Below are 17,183 nucleotides of genomic sequence, written 5' to 3' on the forward strand. Positions count from 1 at the left end.
GTCGCAAGACAAAGAAGACGCGCCACACTCGGCCCAGGCCCCATACATACAAGTTCAATGGCCGGATGACCTTCTTCATTAACTGAGTCGGATGACCTAGTGCAATTTTATCCTCTTCCAGACCTTTGTTAGGGACTGAACTGAATGCGAATCGAGGGGCTTCCCTCAAGGATTTGTTTGGCGAGTCCCATAGCACGGGATAATTATAGAAACTCCCAGCAGTGCAGCAAATCAACTGCGCGAGAGTCTCTTTCACCTTGACTGGTTCACTATTTTTCTATTTTCTTTAGGTTTTGGCTAATTTTCTCCTGGGTCGTAGATGTGCACATGGATTTACCAAGGCCGTGCATATTTGCGAGAGGCTTGCGTACCTCCCAGCCCCGGCATACCCATGGCCATTCCCCGTCAAAGCATTTGGTATCCGAGCAGACCCTGCTCCACCATGCGACTGGAGAACATTGGCATTGAGCAATCAAATGGGCAGAACAACGGCGTTGATGCGGATCCTCAGGGTCACATCCTGGTGTTCGAAGGGGCAACCCTCGATGACACTTGCACTCGAGGTGCCCACCGATTACACTAAACCCCTTCTCTCCACAGGAGCTTCTTCAAAGCTGCGGCGCAGGACCCAAAGTAGTTTTCATTATGTAGCCCGCTATCCACGCAGGGCGCAGTCCTCCTGTCAGACTGTGACGATATCTCGCCGTGCATTGGCTTCGCAGGTCCCCCGCCAGGACCCGCCCAATGCCCTGTCCTGCTGATGCCCCATCCCGGCTGTTTCGGGCATAGTGAAGGTTGCATTCTAGCGGGTGGCCATCCGGAACTCATACCCACTACATAGGAGTGTGGGTGAAGAATGGAGCATTCGATCAGCCATTGGACGTCCGGTCTCTGTGATTGGCAGGGGTGAGACCTGGTGGTAATCTTGTCAAATCAATCCATCAGGATGAGGTGGGCCATATCGACCCAGGCATTGGCCCCTCCCCTCCCCTCTGTACATTCTTTACCCATCTTTGGAGCAGATGGAATGCCAGAAGAATCCCAGAGGCTGGCGTCCATCGCAACGATTCAAAAAGGGCCCCCTCGGTCTGTTGTTTGTTTGCTTTGCCTGCTTTGCATCTTGTGCAGTGTTTTCCTCGATTGTCTAAACATCAAACAGTGCCAAACGAGCAAAACATTCCATCTTGCACCCAAATCCTCCTGTCCAACGGCTCCCCGGCTTGATATCCGAACCTTGCTTCGAATCAGACTTGTTCTCCCGCAGAATTTGGCGCCAATCACCGTCGGAAATCTGCCTCTAGTTGCAAGTTGGCTCCCGGCCCATCCTTTGGCAGAGCTCCCTCCTCGTCGCCGCAAACGGAAGGCGATCCATCCCCCGACCCACCATGTTCGCCCACCCTTATGACCATTCGTTCAATGACTTATTCAATCAATACGTCAACATGGATACGTCAAGTACCGATGGTAACAAAGATATCTCATTCTCCGGCGATCTTGACCAGATGTTCTCTCTGGATCCCCTACCCAGCGACTGTGGCGAACACTCTCCCTCCGTTTCCACCTCAAAGCAACCCCAGCAGTCACCCCAGCAGCAACAGCAGGCCTGGGGAAAGGACGTGTGGTCTTTGCCGCCGGATACCGCTCCCTCTGCAGGTCCCGGCCCCCTTGCATTTCAAGACTCGATCCAACCCTCCGCGGTCTCCGATCTGAATGACAACCTGGACATTCCTTCCGCCGATCACCACCCCCCTGCCGCAGACACCGGCCGTTCCTCGCCGTCCACACCCCCGCAGACTCCTAACCGCAAGAACAAGAGCGCATTGCTCACTCCCAAGTCGATCCGTCGTCACCGCGAGCCGAATGGCCGTGGGCACCTGCGCAAACAGAGCTTCTCCCCTGGTTTGACGCGCACCTCGCAGCTCCAGAAAGGGAGAATGGCGTACCCCGACGCCTGGACGCAGCGATTGCAGCAGAACTTCAACTTCCGTAGTGCCGATGATCGTCTGCCGCTGTCACCGCCGCCGTCCGATATCCTCGTGCAGCAGGAGAACATGGCGCCCGCTGACAGCTCCGCCATGAATCCCGCGGGGGATTCGGCCGAGATGCCTCATCACTACGATTCGGGACTCTTCCACCCCTCCCCCGCGATCTCCATGCCTTCGCCTTCCGCGAATACCCTGGCTCGGCCACCACCACGGTATCTCAGCCAATCCCACAACTCCACCTTGACCTCCAGTCCTCCCCCGGCGGACGACATCTTCTCCTCTCCACATTCCTCCGACCCGCAGTCCCTCTCCTCGTGGCATTCTGACTCCCTTGGCTCGTCGACATTTCCTTTCACGCCGGATCTCGGTAGCCACGATGCCCAGGCATGGTGGGCGTCCCCCATGGCGGGCCAGGTTGCGCCCCGACAGCCGTCATACCAGCCCATAATTGCGTCCCCGACCCCGCAGCGGCCCATGCAGAACAACCAGCATGACATGCTGCAAGGGGGTCTCATGATCCAGCTCGACCCCTCCTCCTTCGATATGTCCACCGCGAGCTCCTCTTTCCCCCCGTCGACCATGCCGACAGCCCCTACCACCCAAGATACCCACGCTTACCACACCCCCGCACCTCCGTCCCAAAGCTTCGTGGACTCCTCTTCCTTCACCACGCCGAACGGCCAACATCCGTCGCGATCGCCGTCCATGTCACCCGGGACGGGTGGGTCCCCCGGAATGGGGTCCACCATGTCGAGCAGCATCGCCATGAAGACGCCCCAGCGCCGCCCTCACGGCCGGAAACTGTCCGGCCAATCGATGAGCGCACCCCGGCCAGTCAAGGGTTCGAGCCCCAAAAATTCCAACAAGTCGGTCACCGTCTCGTTTGTGAACTTCACTCCCAGCGATAGCCGGAAGATCCTCGGCGGGGTTGCCCCCAGCGGCAGCTCCAAGACGAAAGCCCGACGCGAGCAAGAGGCCCGCGATCGACGGCGCAAGCTGAGCGAGGCTGCACTGCAGGCGGTCCGCAAGGCTGGTGGGGACGTGGATACTCTCGAAGCCATTCTATACTAGTCTTTTCTCCCCTCTTCTTTCTTCTTTTCTTACTTATTTTCTTTTTTTTTTTTTTTTTTCTTTTCTTTCCATTTCATTTCATTATTGATTACCTCCTATCTGTACTATGTTTGATTTCCCTCTCTGCACCATCATATGGTCTCTCTGCTTGGTTTGGTGAACTGGCAACGGTCGTTCAGGTGTTTTTCGGAATTCGGGTTTTGTTCTCTTGTATTAACCACAGGCCAAAAATCGGCGTTGGGCCCTCAAAATTATAGAATTGTGAGTATTGGAGGCATACGGCATTATAATAATTTACTACAATTAATGTGTCATTCATCTTATCTTTCTTCTTGCACGGCGCGTTGCATTCATTTCAGGGTTGAATTTCATACTGCAGGACCCTTGAATGCATTCCAGGTTGTACATATTCATTAGGAGTATAGTCACAGTGAGTTGAGTTTTGACACTCAAGTTATGTATATAGTACATGCAAGAACAAACAAACTCTATCTAAGCGCCGACTCTGTCGACTTTGGCTGCGTTCCGCCAAAACGTTCCGTGCCGAAATGATTTGGTCGGGGATATGAATCCATAACCGACCATTGTACCAATACCAATACCCCGGGAGGGATGTATTGACCGACATTCGACCATTCAGCAAGACGGTGGAGCCCTGCGCAAAGTTGGTCCGAAATAGCCAGCCGTAGCCCAGTGTCTCTCAACGGATTGTCTATCACCCGGTTAGCGCCTCGAGGCGCTACTTTTCCCAGACACGATATTTCACCCCAGGAACACGAAGATGTTTTTCTTATTGTTTTTTTCTTTTTTTCTTTAAAAAAAAAAAAAAGGTCGATCACCGCCGGGCCGCACTCGGCGTCCAAGGTGCTGGCTCCCATTTCTCGCTCGGTCCGCCCTTGCCAGCAGCCGCCCAGGGATCTTTGTCTTTCTTGGTGGTGGTGGTAGTGTCGTCCGTTTTGGGTTTGGTCTCTGTGCCAGCAGCGGGGTTTGTCTGTTGCTGAGGGAGACTCTCCTGGGCCGCAGGCGCGTCGGGCGTCGATGCTGGTGCTGCTGGTGTCGCTGCCGGTGCTGTTACTGCGTCGGCAGGGTTGGCAGTCGCAGGCGCAGGCGTAGCATTCGTCGCAGGCTTATCCAGATAAGAGGGCTTGCTAGCCCAGCGCTCATCGGCCAGACGCGCCAACTGCTTGATCTGCATTTGGCGGAGGACATCCTGCTGCTGTTCTTGGATGGAGGGCGGCTCGCGACGGACGTGACGGAGCCATTGGTGCCATTGCGCTAGATCAATCGACCGGTCTCAGTTTGTGATTCCAAAAGCCGATATACACAAGGATAGGGTTGGATGGAACGTACGTGTCACTTGGACATCGGCGAAATGCGTCTTCGGGTCAAATTTCACGATGCGCCGGAATCGTCCGGCGTTCAGCGCATCTTTGAATTCCCAGAATGTGTTGCCTCGCAGGTCTTGGCCTAGATAAAGATGAGCATTAATAGGTATGGTCTTCTGTATGTAATCCGTGGGAAATTGGGGTGGCATACCGACGAGGAAGGATTTTCGCCACGGGAGGCGGAGGCTTTTCCACTTGAACCAGAGGCTGCTGATGGGGCTCATTGAATCGGGGGGTGTAGATCAATCAGATGAGTATAATCGTAGGAAAGACCAGAGTCGAGGGCAATCAATGGGGTGGTGGACGTAGCTGGGGTGGAGAAAAAGACGAGGCTGAAGGAAGACGAACGAACGTCATCGCCAGAATTATCCCTTCACAGCCAGTCAGCATCCTTCCTACATAAGCAGGCATAATTACTGCCCCCCAACGACATTCTTCACTCTCACTCTCTCTCCCTCTCTCTCTCTTCTCCCTGTCAACTTTCTCTTCACTTCTCTTTCCTCTCTTCTTCTCTACTCTCTCCTCTCCCCTGTATACTCTCCCATTTTCATCAACCCATCCTGCTTTGTCACCGATCTCCATCGAATACCTACTTACTATACTCCTCCTTCCCCTTATCCCCCCGCCCCACGGCCCGCCCCACTACTGTCCGCGCCGTTCTCCTTAGCAATTCACTTCCTTCTTCTATTCTTCCATTTCCTTCCATTTTCCTTGCAGTATACTACATCCGTTCGATCGACCGGTTTAATCGAATCATCATGGCGTCCGTGACGTCCTTGGACAAGGACTTGCGCAGTCTGCGCCTGTCCCGCTATACGCCGCAGGCAGCCGCGGAGGTCCGTGACTGGATTGAAGACGTCCTGCGCGAAAGACTGCCTTCGTCCGACCTCTTGGAGGGCCTGAAAGATGGTGTCGCACTCTGCAGGTGAGCACAGAAACCGCCCCAGATGGGCCTTCTCCCCTCGCCCCAGTTCACGGTGATTGACGAAGTTACTCCCTAGACTCGTAAACATGGTCGTCTCTCCCGGCCTCAAGTACAAACAATCCTCGATGCCCTTCGTCCAGATGGAGAACATCTCCCACTTCCTCCGCGCGTGCCAGATGCCGCCCCTGAGTCTCCCGCCGCATGACGTCTTCCTGACCGTCGACCTCTACGAGGGCAAGGACCCCGCGCAAGTCCTGCAGTGCCTGATGGCCTTCAGCCGGAGGGCCAATGCCCTGCAGCCGGCTAAATTCCCCCGCGCGATCGGCGTTCAGAGCAAAGGCGGGTCGCTCAGCCCGAATATGACCGGCTCCAGTGCAAGCGCGTACAAACCGGCCCGTCCGCGCGGCATCAGCAACGTCAGCGACGCGAACTCCAGTATCTCCGGTGCCAGCCCCGGCAAATCTCCGCATGTCAGCAGCTGGTCCAAGAAGTCCGACGAGGTCGCCACCTCTCCGGCCTGGAATATCCATCAGTACGGGTACATGGGCGGAGCGAGCCAAGCCAACCAGGGGGTCGCTTTTGGCGCTCGTCGGCAGATCACCAGCGCCTCGCCGCACGTGCCGAGTCTGGCCGAGAAGGAGAAGCGCAGGCGCGAGGAAGAAGAGCGCGCCATCCTCGAGCGCCAGGAGGCGGAGCACAGGCGTCAGCGCGAGCTCGAGGCGGAGGAGCGACGAGCCCAAGAGGAGGAGGAGCGTCGATGGGAGATAGAGACGGCCCGTTTGCAGGAGAAGGACAAGGAGCGGCACGCGGCCGAGGCCGAGCGGAAGCGATGGGAGGAGGAAAAGCGGGCGTGGGAGGCGGAGGAACAGCAGCGCGCACGGGAAGAGAAAGAGGCCGAGGTACGACTCGAGCAGGAGAGGCACCACCATCGCGAACTGCAGGATAGCCGACTCAACGGCCAATTCCTCAGCCAGTACCAAGCCAGTCACCCCAACCCCGGTCGTGCCTCGCCCGACGAATCGCAGGAGACACAGCGCATCCGTCAGCTGGAGCGCGAGCTGGAGCTCGCCAAGGAACGAGAGCGACAGTACGAGCAGGGCCGGCAGACCGGGACCCCTGAACCACCCGCGCGCAGCAGCAGCAATCGCCCCGTCCCGGTACCGCCCAAGCCCAGCTACAGCCTGTCGTCCCTCGAACAGGAGCGCCGACTGCTGCGCACCGAATGGCAGACGCACCACGAGGAGGAGCCGGACGTCCCTCCCCAGCCTCCGCGTCCGCTCCCCGAGCCAACCCGGTCCGAACAGCCCCCATCCCTACCCCGCCGACCACTTCCCGATCCCACAGCAGCGGAGCCTCCCGCGATGCCGCCACGGGCCCCCCTCGAAACCGCCAACCACGCCACAAACATGACCCCATCCCCGCGTCCCCTCCCAGACCCTACAGCGACGCATGCCCCCAAGCCCCATCTCCCCGCCAGCCGCGTCGACCAATACCTCTCCTCCCACCGACCCCCAGTCGCCCCCAAGCCCGCCACCCACCGCCCCCAAGACTACAGCACAACCACCGAAGTCGACGCCGAGAACGCCCGACGCGCCGCCGCTCAACAAAAGACCAAAGCCGGCGGCTGGGCCTCAAAGTCGCTGTTAGAGCGCGAAATGGAGCGCGAGCGCGAACGTCAGCGCGAGTGGGAAGAGGGCCAGAAGCAGACGCAGGAGGCGGCTGCGCGCGGCCTCAAGGACGGAACGCTGGGCTCCGGCCCGGGACAGGCCTGGGACGTCCATCAGTATGGGTTTATGGGTGGTGATAATCAGAATCGGGGGGGGTCGGGGTTGGGCGTTGGGGGCGCGAGAAGGCAGATTATTGGGCCGAGGCCGCCGCCATAATCATTTTTCCCCTTTCTTTTCTTTGATGGTTTAGAGGGGAGGTCCCATTTTATCGCATCGTTAGTTGTTGTTGTTGTTGTTGTTGTTGTTTGCTTCTTTGGTTCATCGTGATTCTTGCTTTGCGCGGGTCTAGCGTGTGGATGGATGGATGGATGGGTGGGTGGGTGGATGGGGTAGATGTCGACTTTATTCCCAGGTGGTTCGGTTCGGTTGTTTGCTTGGGTGATTGATTGCTTTGTTTTGGTTCAGTTGTACATAGTCATTTCTACTATAGTCTATACTCAATAGATGCATCACACAGACATACTCATCTATATAATTGATAAATATAATAGTAGATAGTAGATAGTGTAAGGTACTCGCTGCACAGGGTATCTATACTATAACAACAACACAATAATCGCACTCCATCATAAACTGAGATCAACAAACATCAGAAATGACAAAATGTATAAGAGAAAACAGCAGGCCGAATTCAAAAACAGAAGCAGATAGGTCAATAGATCAATGAACACCTACTAGGTAAATCAACCCACCACCTCCAAAAGAAACATCAACCGCTCCCCACTCTCAATCAACCAAGACCACTCCACATCCTCCGCAACCCTCCCCTTCCCCCTCCCCCTCCCCCCACCACCACCACCACCAGTAGCAGCCTGCGCGCCCTCAGTCTGCACCTTCTCGGCCCTAGCCTCGATGCCACACTCGACCGCGCTCCGAAACCCATCCGTGACAGTCAACAGGTCACTCTGCGCGAGCAGCATAACGAGCGCCTCGAGCGCAATCGACATCTTGGCATTATCAGCCACGGCGGCTGTGCTCGCCGCAAACGGCAAGAAGCAAGACTCGAGTTTGGTCTGGTTGAGGTAGTCTTCGTTGGAGTCTGGGGCGGCGGACTCGCGGAGGCGGTAGAGGAGGAATTCGCAGAGGGTGGTGTGCGCTGCGGGGGAGAGGTAGGAGAGGGTGGAGGGGCTGATGAGGGCTTGGTAGATGGGGAGGGGCTGGTGGCGGATGTTTTCGACGAAGAGGTGGTAGAGGTCTTCTAGGGGGAGGAATTCGCGGGGCAGTTTTTGGGAGACTTGCGAGAGGAGTTCGAGGAGGCGTTGGCGGAGGGAGAGGGATGTGAGCCCGCCGAGGAGGGAGGCGTCGTTTGTGAGGGGAGTGTTGGTTGTTGATGGGGGTGGTGGTGATTGTTGGGGGCGCGTTTCGATCGTCGTGTCGCCGGTGGTGGTGGTGGAGCGCGTGGCTCGGCGAGGGCGTTTGGTTTTGCGCGAGGGCGTGCCTTTTTCGGTGGTAGATAGGTCGTCATCGTCGTCGTCTTTTTCGGTGAGGTAGTCGCCGTAGACGCCTTGGTCGACGTTCACCTCCACCTCGCGCTTCTTGATATTGCCAGGCGGGTCGCCGCCTGTGTTGCGCAACGGCCGCAGCTCGTTGTGGAAGACCTGGCGGAACTCGCTGACGGCGCTGGAGCTGCCGTCTGCGAAGACAGCGCGCAGAATGCGTCTGTTGCGGCCGAAGCCGGCGGACGGGTCGGTGATGTAGCGGCAGATGAGGCTGTCTCTGAGGACAGCGGTGTGCTGATCCTGGTTATCCGTTCTATTCCGGAGACGTCTCTTTGCCGTTCCATTCGGTGCATCGTTGTTGTTCTGCAATGCAGCAACCTCAGCCAGCCTCATCCGCTCGCGCCAGTCGTCCTCCAGCACCTCGCACATGAACTCCAGCCACACGCGCCAGCGATCCCATCGCTCGCGATGCAGCACCGAGCAATTGAACGCCCAGCCGACGGCGTGCCAGAAATCTTCGGCGCGCGACCACAATGCCGCTGACTGGGCGAGTTCCAGGTTCAGCTGCTTTGCGTCCTCGGGGTCCGCGAAGGTGTCGTCCTCTGCGGCGCCGCGACGGCGGCGGCCTTGTCGGGAGGACTGGAAGTGGGTGAACGAGAATGCGACGCCTAGGCGGGAATTGAGAGGTCCGACGAGGTTGTTGGCTAGACGAAGGAGCCGCAGTGCTGCGGCGGGAGCTTCCTCCTCGGCGGGCGACTTGGCGCGCGTGGTGGTTGCGGGGTGTACTAGGAGGGTGGCGGAGAGGGCGAGGTGCTGCGGGGGAGGGACGAATACGGGGGTTGGTGGACCGGTAGTTGTTGTTACGATGTCGAAGAGAAGAGCGAGAGCTTGGGCGTCTGTGTTGCTTGTTAGCATGGTTGAATGGGTCGATAGGTAGGTGATACCAACAGAGCTTCTCTTCGAAGAAGATTCCAATGTGTTGGACCAGCTCATATGGGAGAGGTTTATGGCAGCGGTAGGCGTCCTCGTCTATATCCATGATAGAGGGAATATATTGACAAATTTGAAGAGAGTAAATCAGAGCGTACAGAAGAAGATGAAGATGAGATGAGATGAAGACAAAGATCGCGAGAGTTGAAAGACGCGCTTATCGATAAGGCGTGCAGTGGAGTACTGGTGGATCAAGAGACCAAAGAAAGCAGCCTCTTTCACCGATCAAGGTGCTGTAGTGTAGTGGTCATCATGAATCGTTGTGGTTTCAAACAACAATTCCGATTCGACCTGGGTTCGATTCCCAGCAGCGCCATTGGCGTTGACTTGATCATCTTTTTTTTCTTTCTTTCTAACTTCCTTTGTTTTCTTCTTTGTTTCTTTTTTTACGCTTATATGTATTTAATTTTCTGTCATATTTTATATTTCATCTTTCTTTGTCCATGATTTATATGAGTTCGGTTGGCTCTATATTAATAGTAACCGGAATCTGCTTTACGAATATATATCCCGCCCTGGCGGATAACTTAAACCACCACTACACTTCATCAAACATCTACCACAACGACTAATTATAGATTGATATCTCTATTTACAATAATCGTACCATTAGCCGCAACGAATATCCCAAACTATAGTCTAATACTCGTACCGAGGTAGCACGGGTGACCCATTACATAGCGCTCTCACGGGCCTCGAAATCCACAACGGAGCCACGAAGACCCCCGACATCCGACCATGAAACCATCGTGAACATGGCCAGTCAGAGTGGCACCCCTCGTCCGCGTCGGCCCGACGTAGTACAATTGATACGAAAAGGCCGTGTCCACCGCTTAAACCATCCCCTGGACGATCGCGGTTCTAAGAAATCCGGGAAGCGAAATACGATCGGAAGCCGATGCCACGAGAACGGTGCAAGCAAGCATTGATAATAATGATATCGAGATACCGGGATTCTTTCTCCCGCCCAACCCTTCGCATCCACACCGCACCGCTCTCTCCTTTGTAGATTTCTGGTGGATTTCCTCACCCCTTTCTGGGACCCATGGCCCCTGCCGTTCCCCATTCGAGAGTCGTCGGCAGTCGACAAATTGAGTACTGATCCGTGGAGTCACTGAGAAACAGCACCGTCGCGAGCAAAGACAAGAAGAAAAATGTAAGGGAAAAAGGATATTGAATCGCCAAGCGGAGAATATGATCAAGAAGAAAAGCCAAGAGACCGAACAGATATGAGGAAAAGAATAACAAAAGCAACGTCAACGAGGAAAGAACTATTCCTCAGGCTCCGAAAAGAGACCTATCCGCAACCGGTGGGACTGTAGGTGGTCAGTACGAGGGGCAAGCAAGGCACACCGGGGTTAGAAGCACGTACGAAAGGAAGTTTCGGAATCACCACCGCCAAGGTGGCGAGAAAGTTGATGGTAAAATAGGTCAGATCGTAGTGGGTATAATGGGTGCTGAGGAGGAAGAGGCAGATGGGGACGCAGAGCAGGAATTTCTTGGCGGGGGTATATTGGTCGCCGTTGTCGATCTGCTCCCACATGTTGAGGTTGTCGTAGGCACCAGCGTTGAACTCGAAGGGGATGCCCCGCACCCAGTGGAACATGAGGAAGGAACCGAACATGTAGCTGATGTTGGTCAGGGTCCAGGAGGTTTCCTGGGAGACGCCGGGAATGATGTCGTAGAAAATCTTCAGGGCAAGGATGAGGACGAAGTGGATGGTCCAGGCACCTAGATATCGCGTTAGACCCCTATCTCCTACTTCAGTGACACCCATCCTTCACTCTTCCTCTCGGAAATACTGTAGTCCAGATTGCAGTGCCACGTCTGACGCCGGGAATTTCGGCACAAGATAGACTCACCCTTGGCATTGACCCAGTTCGCATTCAGATTGGGCAGGGCTGCCTGATCGCTGGTATGCTCGATGGATTCCGGAGGTTCCTGATAGATGAGACTGCTGGAGCGTCTCCGTCGGCCTGCTTTATTCTGCGACATGTCCTTGGTGGGAGCCAACCGTCGGTGGCCTGTATCGACCTCCGGAGGGAAGGAGATGGTACGAGGGGCGACGATGGAAGACACTTTGGCGGTATTGATCGAGAACCGGTGGGAAAAATGGATAAGACCGACGAGTATCGAGATCTTGAGAAGGCGGAGAAGGCAAGGGGATTGGACGGAGGAGAATAGGAGCGAGGAGATATCACGGGCGAAATTAGAGAGGAGGAGGGGGGGTGGGTGGAAGAGGCGGAGGGGATACCAGCCGATGATCCCGGAGAGAGAGGAGGTGGGGAGGTTTAAAGAGATGTAGAGGAAGACGGGATAGGAAGGTCGAAAGGAAAAGGGAAAAAAAGAGTATGTAGCGATTGATGGAGGATGAGGTGATCGAACAGGAGGGAGAGGAAGACGGGGAGAGAGAGAGGAAGAGGGAGAGGAAAGACGAGCGAGGGAGATCGCAGGATCGGCAGAAAGTCACGGGAGCCCGACAGCCATCCAGCACCACCAATTTCTAGCTCTATTAATCATTTATATCTTTTATTTGATTTAAAAAGAGGAAGAGTTTAATAATAAGAAAAGAAGTGAAAAGAAAATAAAGGAAAATTAGAATAAAAGAGTTGTCAATCCCCAGAGAATACAGGAAGAAATATATTGAGATACTACTATTCGAGCAACGACTATCTATCTAACTATCAAGTACCTCGCCATCTTTCAACTACAGATGCTCCCAATCTCACTACCAAGAGGGACCAGAAGACATGACGCTACTGCGGCTGCTAAGCAGAACCAATCATGCCTGGTCTAGAAGGGATCGGATCGATGCAGCGGAGGTTCTAGAATCCTGTTAGTCTCAGACATGATTTCTATTTAGGTCCCTGGTTGGTATTTATAGCGTTTGATAAACGGCAGAGATAGGGATATCAATATGATATCCCATCCATATCTGATTTAACATGGGCAATTACAGGCGAATAATAGACCTCCAGAATATTTATAGATCGAGAGATACACGTGTTAAGGATTCTCTCTGGCCCTGCGTCACATGACATAGTCACATGAGAATCACGGGGAGGCATCCGGACTAATGTTCCTCCGCTGCGGCTCTGGCTTCTGTCGTTCCCCGTAAATTTTCCTTGAGGAATCAGTCTGGGAACCGCAGACCAGTGACAAACCCGCACGACACGACACATTCCACTTCTTCGACACCATGTCGGACTCCCCTGATGATCATGATTCTCGGACCGCCTCCGTAGGGATCTCCCGAACCCGTGCAGCGTCTTCGAATCACTCCTCCCGACAGAGCTCCACCGATCCCGCCAACGCCAACAAGAGACAACGGAGGAAGAGAAAGGCAGACGACCGGGTGGCGCAGGATTTCGTTCCTCGCGGGGGGAGTTTCAGCAACGCTCCCTTGGATGTGGATTCTGATGAAACGTCCAGCTCCGGCTCCAGCTCCAACTCCAGCTCCGGCTCTAGCTCGAGCGCGGACTCCGACTCGTCCGACAGCGCATCCGACGAGTCGGACGGACAGTCCAAGCCGGCATCGACCGATGTTCAGATGAAAAGCGCGTCGGCGCTCAACTGGAACAAAGGGAGCAGAGGTGAGATTCGGACCACACTCGGCGCGCGGGGGAACAAGCGCGACGAGGGCCGACCCCGCTCGCAGTTCGATGCGGTCAACAACAAATTCTGGCGGAGTGCCTCCGATGATGGCGAGGCTGAGGACGGCGAGATAGAGGAGGGCGAGACGGATACGAGTGACTCGGGGATGCAGCTGTCGGGGGACTCGGACGCGGATTCCGAGGCGGATCGGTCGATCATGTTGAATATTGGCCAGGATCTTACGGCCACGGGCGATTCGAATGGAGCGGGGCCTACCCAGGCTTCAAACACGATATCGCTGATGGGAGCTCCGGCCAACGGGTCTGCGAAAAGCTCCTCGTCCAAGGAAGAGACCCTACGGCTGTATTCGCAGAAGTACCCCACGGCGCCTGCCATCCTCTCAGATCTCACCCGGGAAGACCTGGAGAGTCAGGCGAGGTTTCTGCACTACGGCCAGGACATCAATGACGTTGACCTCCAACTCCCCATTGCCTGCGTAGAGTGCATGCGGGAGGGCCATTTGGCGGAGGTCTGTCCATACAAAGAGGTTAGGGACATCAGGGATTTGACAAAATGATCAACGCTAACAATTCACAGTGCGTGCACTGCGGAGATTGGAATCAGCACCAGAGCAGCCTCTGTCCTACCTGGAGGCGATGTTCACGGTGTCGGGAGCGCGGCCACGACGAGTCCCAGTGCGGTGCGGCACTGAAAAGTTCGGCGTCGGAGATCCCCTGCGATCTATGCGGATCGTCCGCGCATATCGAGCTACAGTGCGACTTCATGTGGAAGCTGCCCCGGGTGGATCCGCCTACGGGGCCTGTGCTCGTCTCGCTCTCGTGCGCCCACTGCACCAGCAACCGCCATCTCCTGGGAGATTGCCCGTCGCTGTCCTACCCGTTGAAGTCGTCATCCTGGACCCTGCGGGGGATCGACCCCAACATGGTCACCAACATCAATTCAGTCGTGAGTGGCCAGAGGGGTCTACAGATTCGGGGCCGGGCCGACCGCCGGTCACCGTCCCCAGACAGCGACGACATGCTCTCGCGACCCGGACGACGACCACCCCTGGGACGCAACGCCGGTGGACGGCCCAACATCCGCTTCGGCAGCGGCATCGGACGGGGCAAGAGCTTTGGTTCTTCCGGGGGCCGCGGAGATTCCCAGGGTTACCGGGACCGGCGCGATTACAATGGCGATGGAGGCCGACAACGCTCGCTCTCCCCACGGGGCAGTCGCGGCAGAGGCCGGGACAGCTGGCAACCGACATCTCGCTTTCCTCCCCGGGGCCGGGGAGCCCCCCGAGGAGGCCGTGGCGGCGGGAAGCGGGGCGGGGGCGGCGGCGATGCCTATCGACCCATGCCGAGTGCGGGCAAGAAAGCATGGGATCGCTACCGGATGTGATGCCAGCAGACCGAAATGGGCGTTGACGAGGCGATGAATAGTTCTTTTGTTGGATATGTAACGCGTAGATACCCGGAACGAAACGATTTTCTCCCATCATGGGAGATCTGTAAATAAATGGCTGAGTGTACAGAAAATAGAGCCGGATTGGGTCGCGCCCGGGATTCTCCGCACCGGATGACAATCTTATCAACCACCAACTTCTCCACATCTCCCTCTTCAATCTCTGTACCCCTCTTAGACAGATATATATATATATATATAGATATCCATGTGGACGCGCCCCTCGCGTCTACTCACTCGCCAAATGTCTTCCCTCCAGAGCGTTCCCCTCCGTCAACGACGGTTCGCGCCCCTCGGTTCCACCGACGCGACAGCGCCTGCTTTAAAGGGAATCGTATTCGACGTGGATGGTACATTATGGTGAGTATTGGATCTAATCCACAGAATCTAATCAACTGTATGAAACTCACGAACCAAACAGCCTCCCCCAAAACTACATGTTCTCTCAGATGCGGTACGCCAATCCCAGCATCCATGACCCCACGTGGCTTCATGAATGAATACTCACAATCAACAGAAACGCCCTCGGCATCGAGAAGAAAATAGACATTCTCCACCACATTCGGAGCCTCCCCAGCGAGGAGCGCCTCGAGGCAGCCGACAAGATCAAGGCTATCGAGCGCGAAGCCATGACGCACCAGCAGCCACAGCCAGGGCTGGTTGATTTGATGGACTATCTGCATGATGCGGGGGTGCGCAGAGCGCTGTGTACGCGGAATTTCGAGTGTGTCCATCTTTCCCCCCCACCCCCGGAATCGTTGCAGAAGCGACGGCATGAATCAGAAAGAATTAATTGAAGTAGAGCCCCTGTCATGCACCTCTTGTCGAACCACCTGCCCGCGCACGTCTTCGTGCCCATCATCACCCGCGAGACGCCTGGGTTGCTGCCTAAGCCGGATCCTGATGGGATTTTGCATATTGCGAGGGAATGGGGGTTGGAGAATGCGGGGGAGAATCTGATTATGGTATGCCTCTTTCTTTTTCGTTTTCTTTGGTTTATCTTCTGGGTGGCAGCTGATGTTTCCAGGTCGGGGATAGTCTTGATGATATGACGGCGGGACATACGGCTGGTGCGGCGACGGTGCTGCTCTTGAATGATCATAATGGACATTTGAAGGAGCACGAGCATACGGATCTGTGTATTCAGAGACTGGATGAGCTTATTGGGATCCTGCAGGCAGGGTTTGTTGGGCGGTAGGATGTGGAGTACCTGTGTTTACATATATCTTGGATACTTTGACTGGAGATTACCTGGATAGCGGTATGAAGACCGTGGATGACGGTCATTCTTTCCTCAACAACTAAAGTTCCTTCCACTGCAGAACAGACGCAAAACAGACTATCATCCATACATCCACACCGTTCCCTCTCAAGACAAGACACAGCATCGAGTATCTACCACATGATTATCTCCCACGCTCACTGACCCACTCAGTATCCATCAAAATGGCCACCAAGTTCCAACCAGAGCAACAGGAGTGCCCAAACGGACCGCACCACGGCAGACTCACCATCACGCTGCGCCAGACACTCTCCCTAACCGGCAACCTCCTCACCCTGAAACTGCTCCACTACCTTGCCGTTCTCCTCGACCTGGTCCCAAAGCCCTCACAGACCAACCCATATCAGCCCACTCCCCTCAGAAGACACACCATCATCAACGGTGCCATCGAACGCCGCGAGCGCCGCATCGTCGAACTCTTCATGGCAATCATCCAGATGAGCCTCTTCGAGACGATCTTCCTCCACGCCGAAGACGGCATCTCGCCAGAGCGCATCTCCGCCGCCGTCGCTGCCTTCTTCAGCCGCACTCCTCCGTCCGCGAGCGATATCGGCTCGGCGATGCTGCGTCCCGGCGCGACGGCCACGCCGGCTTACGCGCGCGCGCCGAGCCCGCTCCGTGCGTCTGTCGGGCAGATCTCTAGCGTCGCTTCGGAGAATCGAGCTGGCGGTAGCGGTAGCAGTGGGGCCCCGGTGCCGAACTTTTTGAACACGCGGTACTCGGTGCAGAAGCCGCTGATTAGCGACTCGGTGTACTCGTCGCTGTTCCATAGTGTCTCGGATACGGCGTGTGTGCCTGGCTCGTCTACCCTGGGTGTTCCTATGAGGAAGACACCGTCGGGCCCCTCCCTTGACAACAACAATATCAACGACAACAGCGGCGGTGGGACTGGGACTGGGAAAGAAGAGGCTATAGTCGACAGTCCAGCTGCGTCGCTCCGTCCGATCTACAGCATCGTCTGTCCGGTATGGTCGAGCGACTCGGCGCAGTCGCAGTCGCAGTCACAGTCCCAGGGGCTGGAGATGACGGAGTCGGGGCGGACGTTGTCTGCAGGGAGCTATCCGGGACGGTTTCCTGTTAGTGACGGGGTGGAGTTTAGCAGTCTGGCGACGGCGGATGGGGCGGTCAAAGGACGGGCTGCGACGTCTGTGAGGCCGTTGTCTGATTTTGGGGCTGTCTGATCCTTTTCTTTGTTTTGCTTGGTTTGTTTTGAATATGGAGTTTGTATACTTAGTGTGGAGTAGACGGTGTATGCTTCTAGACGGTCGTTACAAGTATATATTTGTTTTATACAGCCGAGAATTCCTCTCTGTATTTA

The 17,183-nt window shown here is 55.7% G+C and overlaps 8 protein-coding genes and 1 non-coding gene across 9 annotated transcripts; 6 read left to right on the plus strand and 3 right to left on the minus strand.

Moving 5' to 3' along the window:
- Positions 1–1,343: 1,343 nt before the first annotated feature.
- Positions 1,344–3,056, plus strand: wetA (developmental regulatory protein WetA; the record flags this gene model as incomplete). Its single annotated transcript, XM_024817119.1, has 1 exon — positions 1,344–3,056. The coding sequence occupies exon 1, from the start codon at positions 1,386–1,388 to the stop codon at positions 3,054–3,056; it is 1,671 nt and encodes a 556-aa protein (XP_024674098.1). The 5' UTR covers positions 1,344–1,385.
- A 731-nt stretch (positions 3,057–3,787) lies between these two features.
- BDW47DRAFT_5778 (uncharacterized protein) lies at positions 3,788–4,761 on the minus strand. Its single transcript, XM_024819356.1, has 3 exons — positions 4,593–4,761; positions 4,407–4,523; positions 3,788–4,331 (listed from the first exon to the last, which is right to left on the minus strand). Exons 1-3 carry the CDS (start codon positions 4,663–4,665, stop codon positions 3,892–3,894), a joined length of 630 nt encoding a protein of 209 aa, XP_024674099.1. The 5' UTR covers positions 4,666–4,761; the 3' UTR covers positions 3,788–3,891.
- A 74-nt stretch (positions 4,762–4,835) lies between these two features.
- Positions 4,836–7,383, plus strand: BDW47DRAFT_102225 (calponin homology domain protein). The gene is made up of 2 exons (XM_024811818.1): positions 4,836–5,366; positions 5,443–7,383. Exons 1-2 carry the CDS (start codon positions 5,200–5,202, stop codon positions 7,247–7,249), a joined length of 1,974 nt encoding a protein of 657 aa, XP_024674100.1. The 5' UTR covers positions 4,836–5,199; the 3' UTR covers positions 7,250–7,383.
- Positions 7,384–7,776: 393 nt separating this feature from the next.
- Positions 7,777–9,571, minus strand: BDW47DRAFT_124028 (uncharacterized protein; the record flags this gene model as incomplete). The annotated part of the gene is made up of 2 exons (XM_024816171.1): positions 7,777–9,428; positions 9,481–9,571. 2 exons carry the CDS (start codon positions 9,569–9,571, stop codon positions 7,777–7,779), a joined length of 1,743 nt encoding a protein of 580 aa, XP_024674101.1.
- Positions 9,572–9,751: 180 nt separating this feature from the next.
- BDW47DRAFT_t46 lies at positions 9,752–9,838 on the plus strand. Its single transcript has one exon. It is a non-coding gene; the product is annotated as a tRNA-His (tRNA).
- A 301-nt stretch (positions 9,839–10,139) lies between these two features.
- BDW47DRAFT_102228 (ORMDL family protein) lies at positions 10,140–12,101 on the minus strand. The gene is made up of 3 exons (XM_024811819.1): positions 11,385–12,101; positions 10,895–11,253; positions 10,140–10,838 (listed from the first exon to the last, which is right to left on the minus strand). The coding sequence occupies exons 1-3, from the start codon at positions 11,515–11,517 to the stop codon at positions 10,794–10,796; spliced, it is 537 nt and encodes a 178-aa protein (XP_024674102.1). The 5' UTR covers positions 11,518–12,101; the 3' UTR covers positions 10,140–10,793.
- Positions 12,102–12,579: 478 nt separating this feature from the next.
- Positions 12,580–14,708, plus strand: BDW47DRAFT_5807 (zinc knuckle domain protein). The gene is made up of 2 exons (XM_024819360.1): positions 12,580–13,663; positions 13,714–14,708. Exons 1-2 carry the CDS (start codon positions 12,722–12,724, stop codon positions 14,518–14,520), a joined length of 1,749 nt encoding a protein of 582 aa, XP_024674103.1. The 5' UTR covers positions 12,580–12,721; the 3' UTR covers positions 14,521–14,708.
- Positions 14,709–14,827: 119 nt separating this feature from the next.
- On the plus strand, positions 14,828–15,781 carry BDW47DRAFT_124031 (putative haloacid dehalogenase-like hydrolase; the record flags this gene model as incomplete). The annotated part of the gene is made up of 5 exons (XM_024816172.1): positions 14,828–14,943; positions 15,005–15,037; positions 15,101–15,307; positions 15,386–15,548; positions 15,611–15,781. 5 exons carry the CDS (start codon positions 14,828–14,830, stop codon positions 15,779–15,781), a joined length of 690 nt encoding a protein of 229 aa, XP_024674104.1.
- Positions 15,782–16,029: 248 nt separating this feature from the next.
- Positions 16,030–17,046, plus strand: BDW47DRAFT_124032 (uncharacterized protein; the record flags this gene model as incomplete). Its single annotated transcript, XM_024816173.1, has 1 exon — positions 16,030–17,046. One exon carries the CDS (start codon positions 16,030–16,032, stop codon positions 17,044–17,046), a length of 1,017 nt encoding a protein of 338 aa, XP_024674105.1.
- Between the last annotated feature and the right edge of the window lie 137 nt (positions 17,047–17,183).

This window comes from Aspergillus candidus, assembly GCF_002847045.1.
Source record: "Aspergillus candidus strain CBS 102.13 unplaced genomic scaffold BDW47scaffold_10, whole genome shotgun sequence".
Lineage (NCBI taxonomy): Eukaryota > Fungi > Ascomycota > Eurotiomycetes > Eurotiales > Aspergillaceae > Aspergillus > Aspergillus candidus.

Coding starts and splice junctions, on each gene's coding strand:
- BDW47DRAFT_102225 (XM_024811818.1), top strand. CDS start 5,200: ATGGCGTCCGTGACGTCCTTGGACAAGGACTTGCGCAGTCTGCGCCTG. Junction 5,367..5,442: donor GATGGTGTCGCACTCTGCAG/GTGAGCACAGAA, acceptor GTTACTCCCTAG/ACTCGTAAACATGGTCGTCT.
- BDW47DRAFT_102228 (XM_024811819.1), bottom strand. CDS start 11,517: ATGTCGCAGAATAAAGCAGGCCGACGGAGACGCTCCAGCAGTCTCATC. Junction 11,254..11,384: donor GAACTGGGTCAATGCCAAGG/GTGAGTCTATCT, acceptor CGCGATATCTAG/GTGCCTGGACCATCCACTTC. Junction 10,839..10,894: donor TGATTCCGAAACTTCCTTTC/GTACGTGCTTCT, acceptor GACCACCTACAG/TCCCACCGGTTGCGGATAGG.
- BDW47DRAFT_5778 (XM_024819356.1), bottom strand. CDS start 4,665: ATGAGCCCCATCAGCAGCCTCTGGTTCAAGTGGAAAAGCCTCCGCCTC. Junction 4,524..4,592: donor GCGAAAATCCTTCCTCGTCG/GTATGCCACCCC, acceptor ATCTTTATCTAG/GCCAAGACCTGCGAGGCAAC. Junction 4,332..4,406: donor CGCCGATGTCCAAGTGACAC/GTACGTTCCATC, acceptor CGATTGATCTAG/CGCAATGGCACCAATGGCTC.
- BDW47DRAFT_5807 (XM_024819360.1), top strand. CDS start 12,722: ATGTCGGACTCCCCTGATGATCATGATTCTCGGACCGCCTCCGTAGGG. Junction 13,664..13,713: donor AGGTCTGTCCATACAAAGAG/GTTAGGGACATC, acceptor AACAATTCACAG/TGCGTGCACTGCGGAGATTG.